This window comes from Kogia breviceps, chromosome 1 (assembly GCF_026419965.1).
Source record: "Kogia breviceps isolate mKogBre1 chromosome 1, mKogBre1 haplotype 1, whole genome shotgun sequence".
NCBI lineage: Eukaryota > Metazoa > Chordata > Mammalia > Artiodactyla > Physeteridae > Kogia > Kogia breviceps.
Window position 1 is genome coordinate 107,132,023 of NC_081310.1, and position 15,858 is coordinate 107,147,880.

The 15,858-nt window shown below is 36.8% G+C and overlaps 1 protein-coding gene across 7 annotated transcripts in view; it reads right to left on the reverse strand.

The window, feature by feature from the left end:
• The window catches only part of DPH5 (diphthamide biosynthesis 5), an 88,671-nt gene that overhangs the window by 13,924 nt on the left and 58,889 nt on the right, over window positions 1–15,858 (reverse strand). For all 7 annotated transcript variants that reach the window (XM_067040867.1, XM_067040873.1, XM_067040892.1 and 4 more), the window contains 2 exons: window positions 15,588–15,712; window positions 8,552–8,660 (listed from right to left, as the gene is read on the reverse strand). In XM_067040867.1, the coding sequence (XP_066896968.1) occupies window positions 8,552–8,660; window positions 15,588–15,712 (234 nt within the window). The remainder of the gene's footprint in view (window positions 1–8,551; window positions 8,661–15,587; window positions 15,713–15,858) is intronic.

The window sequence follows — 15,858 nt, forward strand, 5'->3', positions numbered from 1 at the left end:
AATGGAAAGGAAGGAAAAAAATGTTAACATGCTCATGATTTAACAGGTGGTCAAAAATAATTCCAAAGTGACTAAAAGAACAGAGAACTTATTACATGAATTCTTCTAAGGTTACATAGTAATGTAGAGCTCTAACACCCTCCTTATTACCTAGTTAAGTGTTCTTTGTACTTGTTAGGTTTTATCATTTCTACAATAGTGCCTGGACAACAATGAAAGCAATTTAATGCTTCTGAAAACTAACAGTAAGAACTACTACAAGGTCAAAAATGCTGACTATCACAATGAGTGTTGTGTTATTTTAAAAAAAGGAAGTGAGTTCTTATTTTTTGAAAGTAACATACATTTTTTTCCCCAAAGTAGATATGTATTATATAAACAGAGGAACATATGGCAATAATCAAGGTCACTCATGCAACAGTCAGTGAAAGTGGAAGCATTTCATAATGACGAGAAAATTATACAACCTTTTTCCCTGAAGTCAGCCACAACTGATAATGCAGTTCTTAATGCAGAAATCACTGCTACCTGGTTTCAAACTGTCTTATTTATCTTTCCTTTAAAAATGTCTCAAAATCATTTCAGTCACCAAACTTTTACAAAACAATTAACATATTCTATCACACAAATGGCTAACAATAAATGAAAGTACCATGCAAAAAAATTATTTTAGGATCTGTAATTCTTTTTTAGCCTGTCAGATTCAGGAAAATGTACACACAGTAAGCGCTATGTAAAAAGACTGAAAGAAAACATACCAAAATAGTAACTGTGGTTACCTTCAGGTGGTGAGACTACGGATGCTTTTATTTTCTTCTTTATACTTACTGTATTTTCCTGATTTTCTATGTGTATATATGATATTTATTATCAAGAAAAAACGTTATTTTGTAAGTGGCTCTTCAAAAGTAGCAACAATAATAAACGCAATTCTGATTCTGCATGATTAAGCTGCTAAATGCCTAACTTGAAGATTTCAAGAGAAGAAGGACTTGTTCCTCTTGTCTTTTGTGTACTGAGAAAAATCCCTGATTTTTCATTATCAGGAATGTCTAAATACAACCACCTTGCCTGGCTCTCAACAAATAAATGGATTTTTCTTTGAATAGAAAAATCCTCAAAATACAAATAAGTGTTACAAATTATCCGTTACTTAGGAATTTCAAGTAACATGATTTTAAAGTATACATGTTTATAACTAATATTTTAATTGCAAAAAATCTGAAAATTAACTTAATGAAAATTTGAGTATCTAATATATCTTGGTCTATGTATCCTTTTGCCTATAGCTGGAAAACAGGCCCGCTTTTTTTTTAAATAAATCTTTTTTAAAAAAAATTATTTATTTTTGGCTGCACTGGGTCTTTGTTGTTGCACGTGGGCTTTCTCCAGTTCCTGAGAAAGGGGGCTGCTCTTCGTTGCGGTGCGCGGGCTTCTCATTGTCGTGGCTTCTCTTGTTGCAGAGCACGGGCTTTAGACACGCAGGCTCAGTAGTTGTGGCACGTGGGGTCAGTAGTTGTGGCTCGCGGGCTCTAGAGCACAGGCTCAGTAGTTGTGGCGCACGGGTTTAGCTGCTCCACAACATGTGGGATCTTCCCAGACCAGGACTCGAACCTGTGTCCCCTGCATTGGCAGGTGGATTCTTAACCACTGCACCACCAGGGAGGTCCCAACAGGCCAGCTTTTTAGCTTCCAAAACTACAGGATATTAGAACTTAGCTAGTTTCATATTCTTCATACTTTTTAGTGACAAATCTTTTTTCCAAATGAATTCTTATATAGAACATCACTGATGTTAAAAATTGAGTTAAAGATAATGACCTGGCTCCTCAGGGATTTATTCTTTGTGTTTTGGTGTCAATTTCTTCATTATCTGCAGAACCCTACAGCATCTTCATAAATCATGGTGCACTTTGAAAACCACTAGTTTTGTCCAACATTCCTCTCTGTTCCCACCTCATCCCCTCGTAGTTAAGAAACTTAAGATCCAGAGCAGTTAGATGACTCCTTGGTTACCACCTGAGCAAAAAGTAAAACCAAAACCTTTTAATTTACAAATAAACTCTAAACCTTTTCCATTATATCTATTATACCTTTCCTTTACTAATTCTTTCCAATACGTAGTCAGTTTTTACCCAACATACACATTGTAAGTCTTGTGTTAACTAATCTCTAGATAGCCAAGGTTTCTGTGGTATGTATGGATGGATTCATTTGTGTTTCTGTAATACCTTGCAGATGCCCCAAGTACCTCCATGACTCTCTAACTCTACCTTTCTGTCTTTTGGGAATGTCTTTTAACTTTTTGTCCATCTAGAAAACCGCTTATAATCCTTTTCTAAACCACTTTATTGAGGTATAATTATCATACCATAACATTCACCCATTCCAAGTGTACATGAAATGATTTTTAATAAATCTAAGTTGTACAACCATCACTATATCCAGTTTTAGAGAATTTTTACCACTCCAGATCCCTTATGTCCATTTATACTTAATCCTTGTTCTCATCCCCAGCCCCGGCCAACCACTAATTGCTTTCTGTCTCTATACATTTGCTTTTATTGGACACTTTATGTAAATGGAATCATAAATTATGTGGTCTTCTATGTCTCACTTCTTTCACTTAACACCCATACACTTATCATCTATGCTGGGACTACCAATTGTTCATGAGAAAAAAGGAGATACTTCAGGGAAACATCATGCCTTCGAGAGTCTGGGAATAAGACAAACCCAATCCTATTCTTCTACATAATCAATTCTAAGATTGATAATGGTCCTGAAAGCATAGGAAGACTGGCACAGGGTTCTTAGGACAGGAGGCAACTTCTCTAGAAATGACAAGTTAATACAACCAACCAAAATGAGAAAACACCTGGGCAATGGTGTTAGAAGGGTCCAGGCCCATGGACAAGTCTGTGGGGGTAAGGACCATAATAACTGTGGTAGTGAGATGGCAGGACCCATTAGCATACAGAGTCCCTTTCCTTTCCTAGGATTATCAGTAGGGCACAAATGGCTCTCTACATCTCCCTAAATCTCAATTCTCTTAATAGACACTGCTCTTATGTATCTACTTCTTTTAATCATCTATTGCACCCTACCCTCTCCATGAAGTCCAAGCCCCCGTCACCTCTTCTCTAAAGGACTGCAATAAACCTACTAATTGATTTCCTCACTTCTAGTCTTCCCTGGCAGAAATTCAATCTCCACATACCAGCCAGAGATATCTTTTTTTTTTTTTTTTTTTTTTTTTTTTGTGGTATGCAGGCCTCTCACTGCTGTGGCCTCTCCCATTGCGGAGCACAGGCTCCGGACGCACAGGCTCAGCGGCCATGGCTCACGGGCCCAGCCGCTCCGCGGCATGTGGGATCTTCCCGGACCGGGGCATGAACCCGCGTCCCCTGCATCGGCAGGCGGACTCTCAACCACTGCGCCACCAGGGAAGCCCCAGAGATATCTTTTTAAAACACTTACCAGATCAAGTATTTGCTCTGTTTAAATCCCCCTAAAGGCAGTTAGTGTATAATCACTTAGAATAAAATCCAAATTCCTGACAGTGTATTAACCTAGTGATCCAACCCTACCCACCTATCCAGCCTCAGATCACTCCTCTCCTTGCCTACTACTCTCCAGCAAGCCTTCCTTTGGTTCCTTTAACAAGCCAAGCTCATCTCCACTTTAGGATCTTTGTCCAAACTGTTCCTTCTGACTGGGATATGGTTGTTCCTTCTTGATTCATATCTAATCTTAAATGTTACCACCCTGAGAGACCTCCCCTGACTACCCAACTACAGTAGTGACCTAGTCACTCTCTAAACTAGCAGTCTACTTGAATTTCTTATACTTGCCACTTCTTGACTTTAGTTTTTAAACTTGTTATTGCCTCTGTTTCCTACTAGAATGTAAGCTCTTTGAGAGCAGAGACCTTCTTGGTCAGGTTTACCACCACATTCAAAGAAACTCAGTAGGCAAACAATAAGAAGACAAACAGTATTTGTTGAATAAACAGATCACTATTCCTCTTAATGATGTCTAACTTGGCAACCTCTGATATACTTTCCATATAACAACAAAAAAAATTTCATTAGGTACATGGGGTTTGTGGTAAGGAACTGTATTTATGGCATGCCTAGAATAGAATGCATATCAACTGCTGTGTATGTGTGTGTGTGCGTGCGTGTGTGTAGAAGTGTTAGTCTATGCAACTACTTACCTTCATAGATACTGATAATCAAGAATCTTCTGTTGGTTAATAAACTACAAAGTTAATAAAAAATACTCAATGGTCGATTCTGAACTATGCTGCTTTAGAAAACAACAAAAACAAAAAAGATAGTTCAGAAGGAGCTGATAAATGATAGCGAAAAAAACTGTACCCATTCTCAGGTTAGGAATTTCATACTACTCCTCTTTAACCTAAGGTAAAGATGTTAAGAAAGTATATACTGTTCAGGTCTGTAATTTTACCCAAGTAGAACTTCTGTTTAACAACTCGATGGCTGTTTCAATTCATAGGAAAGCTCTTTCACATAGATGACGGAATGCCTTTTGAAAGTGGTGCCCACTTCCCCTTTAGGAAATTGAGCAAGAGAGCATGGCAAGGTAACCTGTTAACCCTCTACATTTAGCAAGCGTATTTCTGGGAACTAAAATCTACTTTTCCAATTCTGCCATACTAAAAGAATGATAATGCAGTTTTTAACTTTCTAAGAAATTGTTTATCTGTCTAGGTTGATGAATCTCAAAGTGTGGTGCCTATACCAGCAGCTTCAGCATCACCTGAGAATTTGTTAGAAATGCAAACTCTCAGACCCCTACTCCAGATATACACTGTATCAGAAAATCTGGGGCTTCCCTGGTGGTACAGTGGTTGGGAGTCCGCCTGCTGATGCAGGGGACACGGGTTCGTGCCCTGGTCCGGGAAAATCCCACATGCCGAGGAGCGGCTGGGCCCGTGAGCCATGGCCGCTGAGCCTGCGCGTCTGGAGCCTGTGCTCCGCAACGGGAGAGGCCGCAGCAGTGAGAGGCCCGTGTACCACCAAAAAAAAAAAAGAAAAGACAATCTGAAGGGAAGGCCCAGGAAACTCTTTAATAATCCCTTTAGGTGATTCTGATGAATACTAAAGTCTGAGAACCACTGGTATAGGTTATTTTTCCATAAATGCTAGTCCAAAGAGTAAAGAGAAAAAGACTAGCTATTATAAGGAAGGGGACTTGGCCAAAATTTTTGCATTATGCAGGATATCCATATACATTTATTTTAAAATTTAAGTGTGCTATGCATATGATTTTTTATGTCTTTTATCTTAGAAAACTATACAAAGAATCAATAATTATCTCCTTCTCCTGGGATATGAATACCTTGGGTGGTATAAGAATTACACTTCCATAGAGATCTCATAAATACAAAAGACAGAAAATAGAAAGGTACTTCCTGTTTTTCACACTAGTAGTAAGTCATTTCACATCCAGATTAGGGAACAGAACCAAGATGGGGAAACAGTACTTTGTGGCTGCTTAGAGAAATCCCATATAAAACCGAGAGAAAGCTAAATTTAAAATAATAATAATACATGTAAATGTGGATATGATCTTGGGGGCTTATATGTATGGAGACTGTCAATTCTCATAGTAAATTCCCTCTCAAATACCTTCACCCATTTTAAATATGAGAACAATAATAGTGTACTTCTTTAACAGTGTAGGGGATCAGAGGGAAAGGGTCACCCTAGTCTAGCTTTACCCAGTCTGGATAACAGATTTACATAATAAAGACAAAGATATTTTAAAATTTTTATGCCTTATACCCTGAGAAAACCATAATTCAAAAAGAGTCATGTACCACAATGTTCACTGCAGCACTATTTACAATGGCCAGGACATGGAAGCAAACTAAGTGTCCATCGACAGACGAAAGGATAAAGATTTGGCACATATATACAATGGAATATCACTCAGCCATAAAAAGAAATGAAATGGAGTTATTTGTAGTGAGGTGGATGGACCCAGAGTCTGTCATACAGAGTGAAGAAAGTCAGAAAGAGAAAAACAAATACCGTATGCTAACACATATATATGGAATCTAAAAAAAAAAAAAAAAAGGTTCTAATGAACCTAGGGGCAGGACAGGAATAAAGACAAAGACACAGACACAGAGAAAGGACTTGAGGACACGGGGAGGGGGAAGGGTAAGCTGGGACAGAGTGAAAGAGTAGAATTGACATATATACACTACCAAATGTAAAATAGAAAGCTAGTGGGAAGCAGCTGCATAGCACAGGGAGATCAGCTCGGTGCTCTGTGACCACCTAGAGGGGTGGGAGGGAGACGCAAGAGGGAGGGGATATGGGGATATACATATGCATATAGCTGATTCACTTTGTTATACAGCAGAAACTAACACAACGTTGTAAAGCAATTATACTCCAATAAAGATGGTAAAAAAAATTTTACACTTAAAAAGCAAAAACTCTAAATAAGAGATTATTAGAAGATAATTTAGAGCAAAATATGATGGAAAGGGGCTAACTAACCTTCTTCACCAGAAATAAAAATAAAACCAATATGAAAAAATATATATAGTCCCTTATATATAGTCCATTAGTTTAAGATTTATACATTTTTGTCTATCACATAATTTATTCCTCTCTTTTTTTCCTTTCTCCTGGCAATCATTCTTAAATAATTAAAAGATAGTAGGTCTAGAGGAAAGAATATTGGACTGAGAATCACTCAAGAATCTGAGAGTCAAGAATTCAATTTATTCCAACACAGAAATGTTTGGAAAAAATTTTAAGTGTAAAAAAGACTTGAATTGGCAAGGTTGTTTTTAAGTATGCATTTTATTAGAAGACAAAACAGACAGCAAAGTTCTTTGCCAATTTAGACACAGTCATAACTAAGAGGAAGTAATGAATACTGAAAGGTGAATCATTTATACTTTTTCTCTGGTTCTTCAGAACCAAGGCAATATTTCTGGGATGCCTGGCCAGGATTAGTCAATTAAAGTGAGATACTCTTCATAGGTAATACAGAAAATACAGGTCCCTCTAAAGCCACAGACACAGAATTGGGTACCAAGGCTAATGTAGCTTCTTGCTGTAAACAGCTATATATTTTTTTAATGGATGAATTAAATAGCATTTTATTGACCCTCAGAACAAAAGAAAAGAAAAAGTTGTGTTTTTTGTGATTTCCTATATATACAACTAGCAATTGAATTCAGAGTCTAGGTGATCCATTGGCTGTGAGTTGTCTCTTTGTGCCTAATAATCAGCAGTTCTTATTCTGTGTGGTATCACACCTTTAATTTGGGACACCTAATTAGTGTGTAGAAAATTTAAAACTGCATTTATCAGAATAATCATGCCAGTACTTCATAATTGATAGTAGCTTTTATCCATGGGCTTCACTAAAGCATAGAAGTATTAATTACATTTTATGGGATTATGCTTCCTTTAAAATATGTGTGCAGAAAGGATCAAGCTATCTTTATATTTCCCAAGAGATTGGAAATACATAAATGATTCCCAAAAAATCTTTACGATTTTTTCTTTTGATTTTCAGAATATTTGAGAGACTTTTGACTACTTTTCTAATGGACTCTCCATATATATGATCAAAATAGTTAAGATTTCATTAAAATAAAAGGCCTGTTTCATATTCACAGAGAGGAAACCAACCAATACAGGCCAATAGTTCTCAGTTCATGCTGTCCCTTACTTTGTAAACAGCTATTTAAAATTATGCATTCCAGGAAGATATATTGGGAAATACCCATTTCATAGATTCTAAGATGCAAATTTTTTCCTGTTATAATACATCTGAAATAGGAATGTGTCTTAACAATCAATAAAGTCTTAAAACTGCTGTTGGCCACAAGCAGTCACAATTGTCATGGATTATATGTGTGTGAACATCAGAACACAGATATCAAACTTGTAAAATGAATGTCAGCAGCCTGGAAGAAAATATTAAACACAGTTATGGAGTGCTCCTTTAACTCCTCAGAACCAAGATTTCTGGGTTAAAAACAACTAACTTTACATATCAATAATTGCAAATTTGGCTCAAAAGCCTAATATCACTGGATTATTTTATGGAATAAAATGGATTTTTATTTCATGGATTATTTTAAGAAATGCTGCATCACCATGCTCTTAATAGCACAGAAAACAATACTGGGTGGAAAAACATGGGCCTCAGCAATGCAGAGTAAGTCATTTGGAATAATTTTAAAAGGTTTTAAGAATACGTAACCAATTTAATTGGGTTATATTCCCTTTTTTGTGTATTACAATTTGGATATAAAATTCAAATCTTTCTCTAGCTAAATTTCAATGATCTATTCCAATGAGGGGAAAAGAAGTCTAAGCTATGGGAAAATTATTATTTAAAAATCTAGTATTAAAAAACTTAATACATAGTCTTATATAAAATAATGTCTTATAATTCATGAAATACAATAAAATCTATGGAAATTTACAGAAAACTAAAACATTTTTGCTAAATACCATTAAAAAGACCCGTTCTTTTGTAGTATTACCTGTAAACCGCAGCAGCCTACAGCATTCATTATGGAAGCATTGTGAATAACTCGGTAAGGGATTCCCAGTTTTGTTGCTCTCAGAATAAGATCGCTATGTGTTGTAGCTCTGTAGTGAGAAAAGATCAGGTTGGATTAAACTAACCGCGGCTGACTTTTTAAGACAGTAAAGCCACAACATTTCATTAGCTCAAGTAAATCAAAGGATCAAGGACACTGCTTTCCCTCAGATATTTCGAGGCACCTGCATAACACTTTCATCTGGGCTTTTGGGCAAGAAAAGTGTAAGTTTACACAGGCCCTGTACAATGTTGAACTGCACCTTTAACACTCTTAAAGCAGCCTTGGCAGCTACAGAGAAAAGGGAAATTTTTTTGTTTTTGTTTTCTTTTTGTGGTACGCGGGCCTCTCACTGTTGTGGCCTCTCCCGTTGCAGAGCACAGGCTCTGGACGTGCAGGCCCAGCGGCCACGGCCCACGGGCCCAGCCACTCCGTGGCATGTGGGATCTTCCCGGACCGGGGCACGAACCCGTGTCCCCTGCATCAGCAGGCGGACTCTCAACCACTGCACCACCAGGGAAGCCCAAAAAGGGAAATTTTAACTTGCTCTTTTCCTCCTGTTAACCCCTGCAAAAGACATCTGTGGAATATTACTCAGTAACTGAACTCCTGAGTAGCAGTTCTCAAATGTTTTTGTCTTAGGGTCCCTTTAAACTCTTAAAATTTCTGCTACAGAGTTCCAAATTATGGCACTAGACTTCCTCCTTGATTTTTGCTCCATTTTGAAGGCTTTGTTTCTGTATAAGGCACAATTTACAGAACATTTTCACAGCCTGTAGATCAGAGTTCTGATATATTCTTAGTTGGATTTTATCTGTCTAGCAGTCATTTTATTTATAACTGTTTTCAGCCTTGTTGTTACTTGCATAATTAGTATGTGTAAGGGTGTGCCTATTCTGCCTGCTGCCTTCCCTTTTTTTGAGATAGATCGAACGAATATAATTAGATAGATTGGGGTAAGAGAGAATACATGTAAATATAAATATGGATACTGTGAAACCTAACCCCATATCAATTTAGAACTGCATTATTAAAGGCATTTTTCCCCCTTGATGAAAACTCCAGACCCTACTGGGGAAAGCAACATTAGCATGTTTGAGCAACTACATACAAACAAGCAGAACCTGTCAACTGGTCAATGCATACCAAGTAGGAAGATCAAGGGCTTTCACCCCATGAGGCAGTCAGAAACAGATTAAAGAATGCCCACCAGGGAAGTCTGTTTTAAATCACAAACATAAAATACAAACCACTATAAAAATAATCATTAATTTGATTTAAAGTAAGCTTTTAAAAAATAATATAAATGCCAGTTCTAAGTTTTTAATATCACTTTCAACAGCATTTCACTATTTAACACTAAGCTAAGGGAAAACTGAATTAGTTACTTGGTGAGTTATTTAAATAGATGAGCAGAAAGAAAAACTGGTTTATTCTCTTTTTATCACAAGTTCATTTAAAACGACCAGATGTGGTTGGTGTACTATGAAGATTTAATGACCTGGCAAAGTGATTTGATTTTGTGAAACTGATACGTGATTAAATTAGCCTTTCAGATTTCTGCTATGAAAAACTGGGATAAAATTGGTATTTTATCATCACAATTACCTAGATTATATTACTTCATTAAAAAAAAAAAAAGAAAAGAACTGTACGAACCATGGGCTTAACACACTTATACTGGGCATTCCTCCAGGTCCATGGCTCATGAAAATGTTTCATTGTAGTGACTGGGAAAGTGTGTGCGTGCGTGTGTATGCACGTGCACTGCCGTGTGTAAAGACGAATTTATTACTATTTCTGGGCATGTGGCTCTATCTAAAATCATATATACTTATATACACACACATATGGTTCTAGATAGAGCCACATGCCCAGAAATAGTAAATGCTTCTTAATAATATACTTGGAATTGCTCTGAAGGCAATTTCAAAAGAGGAGATTCAAGAATGTTGTGATCAATGGAATCAATAAAATGAAGTTCATAAAGGTGACAATTTGAATGTATATGGCTTAGTATGTTTATTTTAAATTTTATTTTATAATAACATTAATTTGCAGAATAGAAGCAATTAAATGATCCACATTAAGGCACAAAGGAGAAAGGTGAATAAAGGTATATTTGTGTGTATGTGTGTGCGTGTACCATGAACATATTACAGAGCATATTAAAATAGCGAATGGAATAAAAACAGAACCATCTTTAGAAAGAATTTTTTTGTTTTTAAATTTATTTATTTTCGGCTGTGTTGGGTCTTCGTTGTTGCATGGGCTTTCTCTAGTTGCAGTGAGTGGGGGCTACTCTTTGCTGCAGTGTGTGGGCTCTCACTGCAGTGGCTCGTCTTGTTGCAGAGCACGGGCTCTAGGCACACGGGTTTCAGTAGTTGCAGCACGCAGGCTCAGCAGTTGTGGTGTATGGGCTTAGTTGCTCCGCAGCATGTGGGATCTTCCCGGACCAGGGATCGAACCCGTGATCCCTGCATTGGCAGGCAGATTCTTAACCACTGCGCCACCAGGCAAGTCCAGAAAGAATCTGTTTAATGATGACCCTGTTCAACTGCTCTTTATGGGGACAGAAAGCTTAAGACTGTCATCTCTCACATGACTGAGTCAGATCTACTGACGCAGTATATTTTTAGAGTCATTTACATTATTTATGTGATTAACTTCCACATTACTTTTAATAACCTAGATAAAAGGGAAAAGATGAGAACTACACCAACTGACTTAACTTACTTGCAATTACCTTCTCCATGAATTTAAGATTGCTGGAGATAGATGGTGCTGATGGATGCACAACAATGTGAATGGTCTTTTTTTTTTTTTTTTTTTTTTTTTTTTTTGTGATACGTGGGCCTCTCACTGTTGTGGCCTCTCCCGTTGCGGAGCACAGGCTCCGGACGCGCAGGGTCAGCGGCCATGGCTCACGGGCCCAGCCGCTCCACGGCATGTGGGATCTTCCCGGACAGGGGCACGAACCCGTGTCCCCTGCATCGGCAGGCGGATTCTCAACCACTGCGCCACCAGGGAAGCCCGTGAATGGTCTTAATGCCACTGAACTGTACACTCAAAAATGGTTAAAATAATAAATTTTTAAATATTTTTAAAATATTAGAATTTTAAAATATTAGAAAATTTTTAAAAATTAGAAAAAAGAATTTAAGATTGAGTAAACAATTTTCCCTTCTTTTTGAAATTTTTATTCAAGTAAGTAGAAAGGGGCCTAAAATTAAACAAAGTATATTTTTTGGTCATATATATACATGGAAGAATTTCAGTGCCTTGTTGCATTCTGTATTCCCTTCCTGGTTTATCCATTTAATTAATTCAAATTCTAATTCATCAAGGCCCAATTAAAATTTACACATTCCTTACCACCTGTCTCCAGTTACTATATCCCAACAGTATAATCCAGCAGATAAATGAAAAATAACTACAGTTACAGTAAATATTACATAAATCCAAATACAAGGTTATATGTGATTAGTCACTGACATAGGGAAAATTAACTGGCTAGAAGTTTAAAAAAAAAAAAAAAAAAGCACTTACTCCTGAATAAAGTAAGGGAGGATTCACAGAAGAGGTGGCATCTAAGCTGGGTCCTAAAGAATCTACTATTTCACTAAATAGAAACTAGGAAGAACAGTTAGTTTAAGGAAAAAGCACAAGCAAAGACATGGAGAACGAATATTGCAAAACATTTACAAAATGGCAAAGTTATACAATTTGGCTCTACCATAGTCAAAAAGAAGAGTAGCCAAAGGAAGAAGTAGATAAACTGTTAAAAGATTTAAGGCCACGAAATCACTGAAGGATTCTGAGCAGCATCACAGCACATTCTCTGGGCCTCAGTGTTTTCATTTACACGGAAGTTTCCTTCCCACCCCTCCTTCCACCCCAACCCCACCCTATCCTACCCCACAATCTTACCCCACAATCTTCAACTATTAAACCAGACCTTGCTCAAGCACCAACTCCTCCATAAAATAAAGCCTTTAAGTTTACACACACTTTTCTATCCTCATCTTCTACTTAACCTTTCAGCAGTACATCAAAGCTGACCACTCTTTCTTTTCTAAAACATTATCTTTTCTTGGCTTCTGTGACAGCACATTCTATCGGTTTTCCTCCTCCTCTGCTCTTGAGAGACCATGAAATGCCAGTTTCCTAGGGATTGATCATCCTAGGTCTTCTGTTCTTGTTCTTGTTCCTGCCTAATGTGATTCCATCCACTACTCAGGTTTTAAATACCATCTAGATACTGATGACTTCAAAAGTCATATAACCAGGATAAATCCCCCTTGAGCTCCAGTAGCAGATATCAAATTGTCTATATGACATCCAAAACTTAAAACATTTCCAGAACCAGTTCTTGTTTCTCCCAGCCCTTTTTCCTGCTGGTTTTCATCATTTCAAAAAATGGCATCATCAACTACTCAGTTACTAAAGCCAGAATCCTTGAAGACTTACTTCTTTCCTTTTCCTCATCTACTATATATATCCGAGCATTTTTCCTTCTAAATATTTCCCAGTTTGTCTTTTTCCTCTCTTCTACCAAAGCCACCCTTGCCTCCCTAAAACCCATTCACCCAAGCATTTAGAGTGATCTTTTAAGAATGTCAATGAGATTGTGATTATTTACTTATAATCCTCTAAAAGTTTACCACTGTACTTCAAACAAAACGCCTACTCCCTCCAAAGCCTTACATGTCTGGATCCCACCTGTCTATTTAACTCCTTCTCAGGTCCCTTTCTCCTTCACTCACTGAGCTCCAACCACTCTGGCCTTTCAGTTCCTTGAATACATTCTTGCTATTCCCTCTGCTTAGAATGTTCTTCCCTTCTGCTTTTCCTTTTCCATTTTAGATACCTGCTTGAATATCACCTCCACATGAAGGATTTTCCATATGACCCTGTATAAATAAGTCTGTTCCTGTTAGTCTCTATTTTTTTTCTTTACAGATTTATTGATTTTTTAAATTTATTATTTTTTTCTTCAACTAATGTTAGTCTCCCTTACTAAACTGTAAACCCCATGAGTTATCATCTAATATATATATATCCAGCACATAGGAATGCCTGTCATGAGATAGGTGCTCAAAAGATATTTGCTGAATGGATGTTAGTCCAAACACACCTGGTCCTCCTTTGTCATGACCTCAGGCAAAATATAAACAATTCTTTCAATTAATATTTAATTGATGTCTACTATAAGCCAAGTATTGTGAAGGAAGCTAGGGAGATAAAAATGTGAAGGACAGCCTACAAATCTAAAGAGTAAATATACAAATAAAAAAATACTTTGTGAAGTCATATATGAAAACTAATATGAATAATATGTCAGTAGTTAGGAAGAGATATAACTTCTGGTTGGGTTAATTAGGAACTATATCACAGAGAATGTGATGTTTGAGTTGGGCTTTGAAAAATGAGTAGGTTTCTGACAGTCAGAAATAGGGCAGAGGGCATTACAAATGAGGAAAACAGTTTGAACAAATGTGTGATGGTGAGAAAGCATGATGATCAGGGAAGAGCAAACTGGTTGGTGTGAGTGTGGGTTTCAGTACAAGACTGGCAGGACACCAGCAGAAGAGCAGGCTAGACAGTATTTTTCATGTCTGGCCAATGATGGAGCTAATAATAGTCTAATTTTGAGCCTGGGTGAGATTTTAAAATTGTGGATCTACAAACATGAATTTGATCACAGCATAGGTAATGAGTTAAGAATCTACACCTGGACCAGGTAAAAGGCTACTATATTAAATTAGTATAATGAGAGCTTGGATTAGGTAAGAATAGTGGCTGCCACAGAGGAAAGGAATGAAAGGATATGAAAAACTTGGTAAAACAAAAGTCAACAGCAGTGCTTCTCAAACTGTGTGAAAGGCCAATACTTTTTGAGTTCTAAATTGTCATGGAACATTAGTTTTGTAAAATGCAAAAAAAATTAACTCTTAGAAAAATAAAATATAAAATAATACAAAATACAAGCTCCAAATTTTTATTATTAGTTTCAGCAGAGATAAAATTTTGTAAAATTGCTATAAAAGTTTATAAATGCTTATTTTCAATTTCTGTAGTTATCTCATCATGGACTGATAAGTTTGTGGGCTGGCAATAGCCTGCAAATCTCACTTTAAGTAGCATTGGTTTACTGGACTTCATCAGTGACTGGATACCATTTGCAACTAAGTATAATAATGATACACAATCTCTGGCACCTCATATTGATATAAATTACTTTCTTTTTGACAGACACATGCACATGTAACTCCACTGTTTTGAAAAATATCCTTGGTGGTGGGCTCACAGTGATTTAATTGTCCTTATGTTCCTTAAACCTGTGACATAAATCCTGGGTCACCAGCTGGAGAAAAAGAACTGTTGTGTTTGGCTTGACATTAGAGATTGATGACGCTTGACTAGACAAGTGTAAGCCCTTCTTTTTAGTAATGGGGAAGAACAAAGCTCCCAATGGGTATAAGAAATTGAAATCTGAGGCTTGATAAATGATAAATTCAAGGCAAGTAAAGTGACAACAGTATTGCTTAATAGTAGATGATTTAAAGGGGGGAAAAAAAGCCTAGGACAAAGTAAGCAGAAGATACTTGCACTTACCTGCAAAATAAATGGCAGGTACAACTCTTGATAATGTAATATACTTAATAATGATATACTAGTTTAGGTTATTTGATGCCCTAAGTGACTTTCTAAAAAAAATAGCTGAAGCAATGATATAAACTTTAGAGTTGACACTTGATAATCAATGTAAGTGACACATGGTGACATACTTCCCAAATAAATTTTCTTCATTAATCTCAAAGATAATGAAAGTTTAAACTACAAAATTTAGACAGAATCTAGGTAAACAGTCCCCTATCAGGACCTGGAAGATAAAGTTTTAAATGTAATAAAAGAATTCTTAATGATTAAAAAGGTAAATAAATTAAAACTCAAAATATCTCCTTTGACTTACCCAAATGGATCACCAACTACAAGGAATGCGACATCACTGATATCAGCATCCTTTAAAATATTATTTGCTTCCTGTTCCACTTCTTCTCTATCAGCGAGAATCAATTTTCTTCCATAAAACTCTTCCTATAGATTTAAGTCCAATATAAAAATGAGACACAGGTGACCATTTCAACACACACACACACACACACACACACACACACACACACCCCTCTCTCACACACACAAAAGTCTTTGTCTGGGGCCTGTGCAAATCTTGGCAACCATCC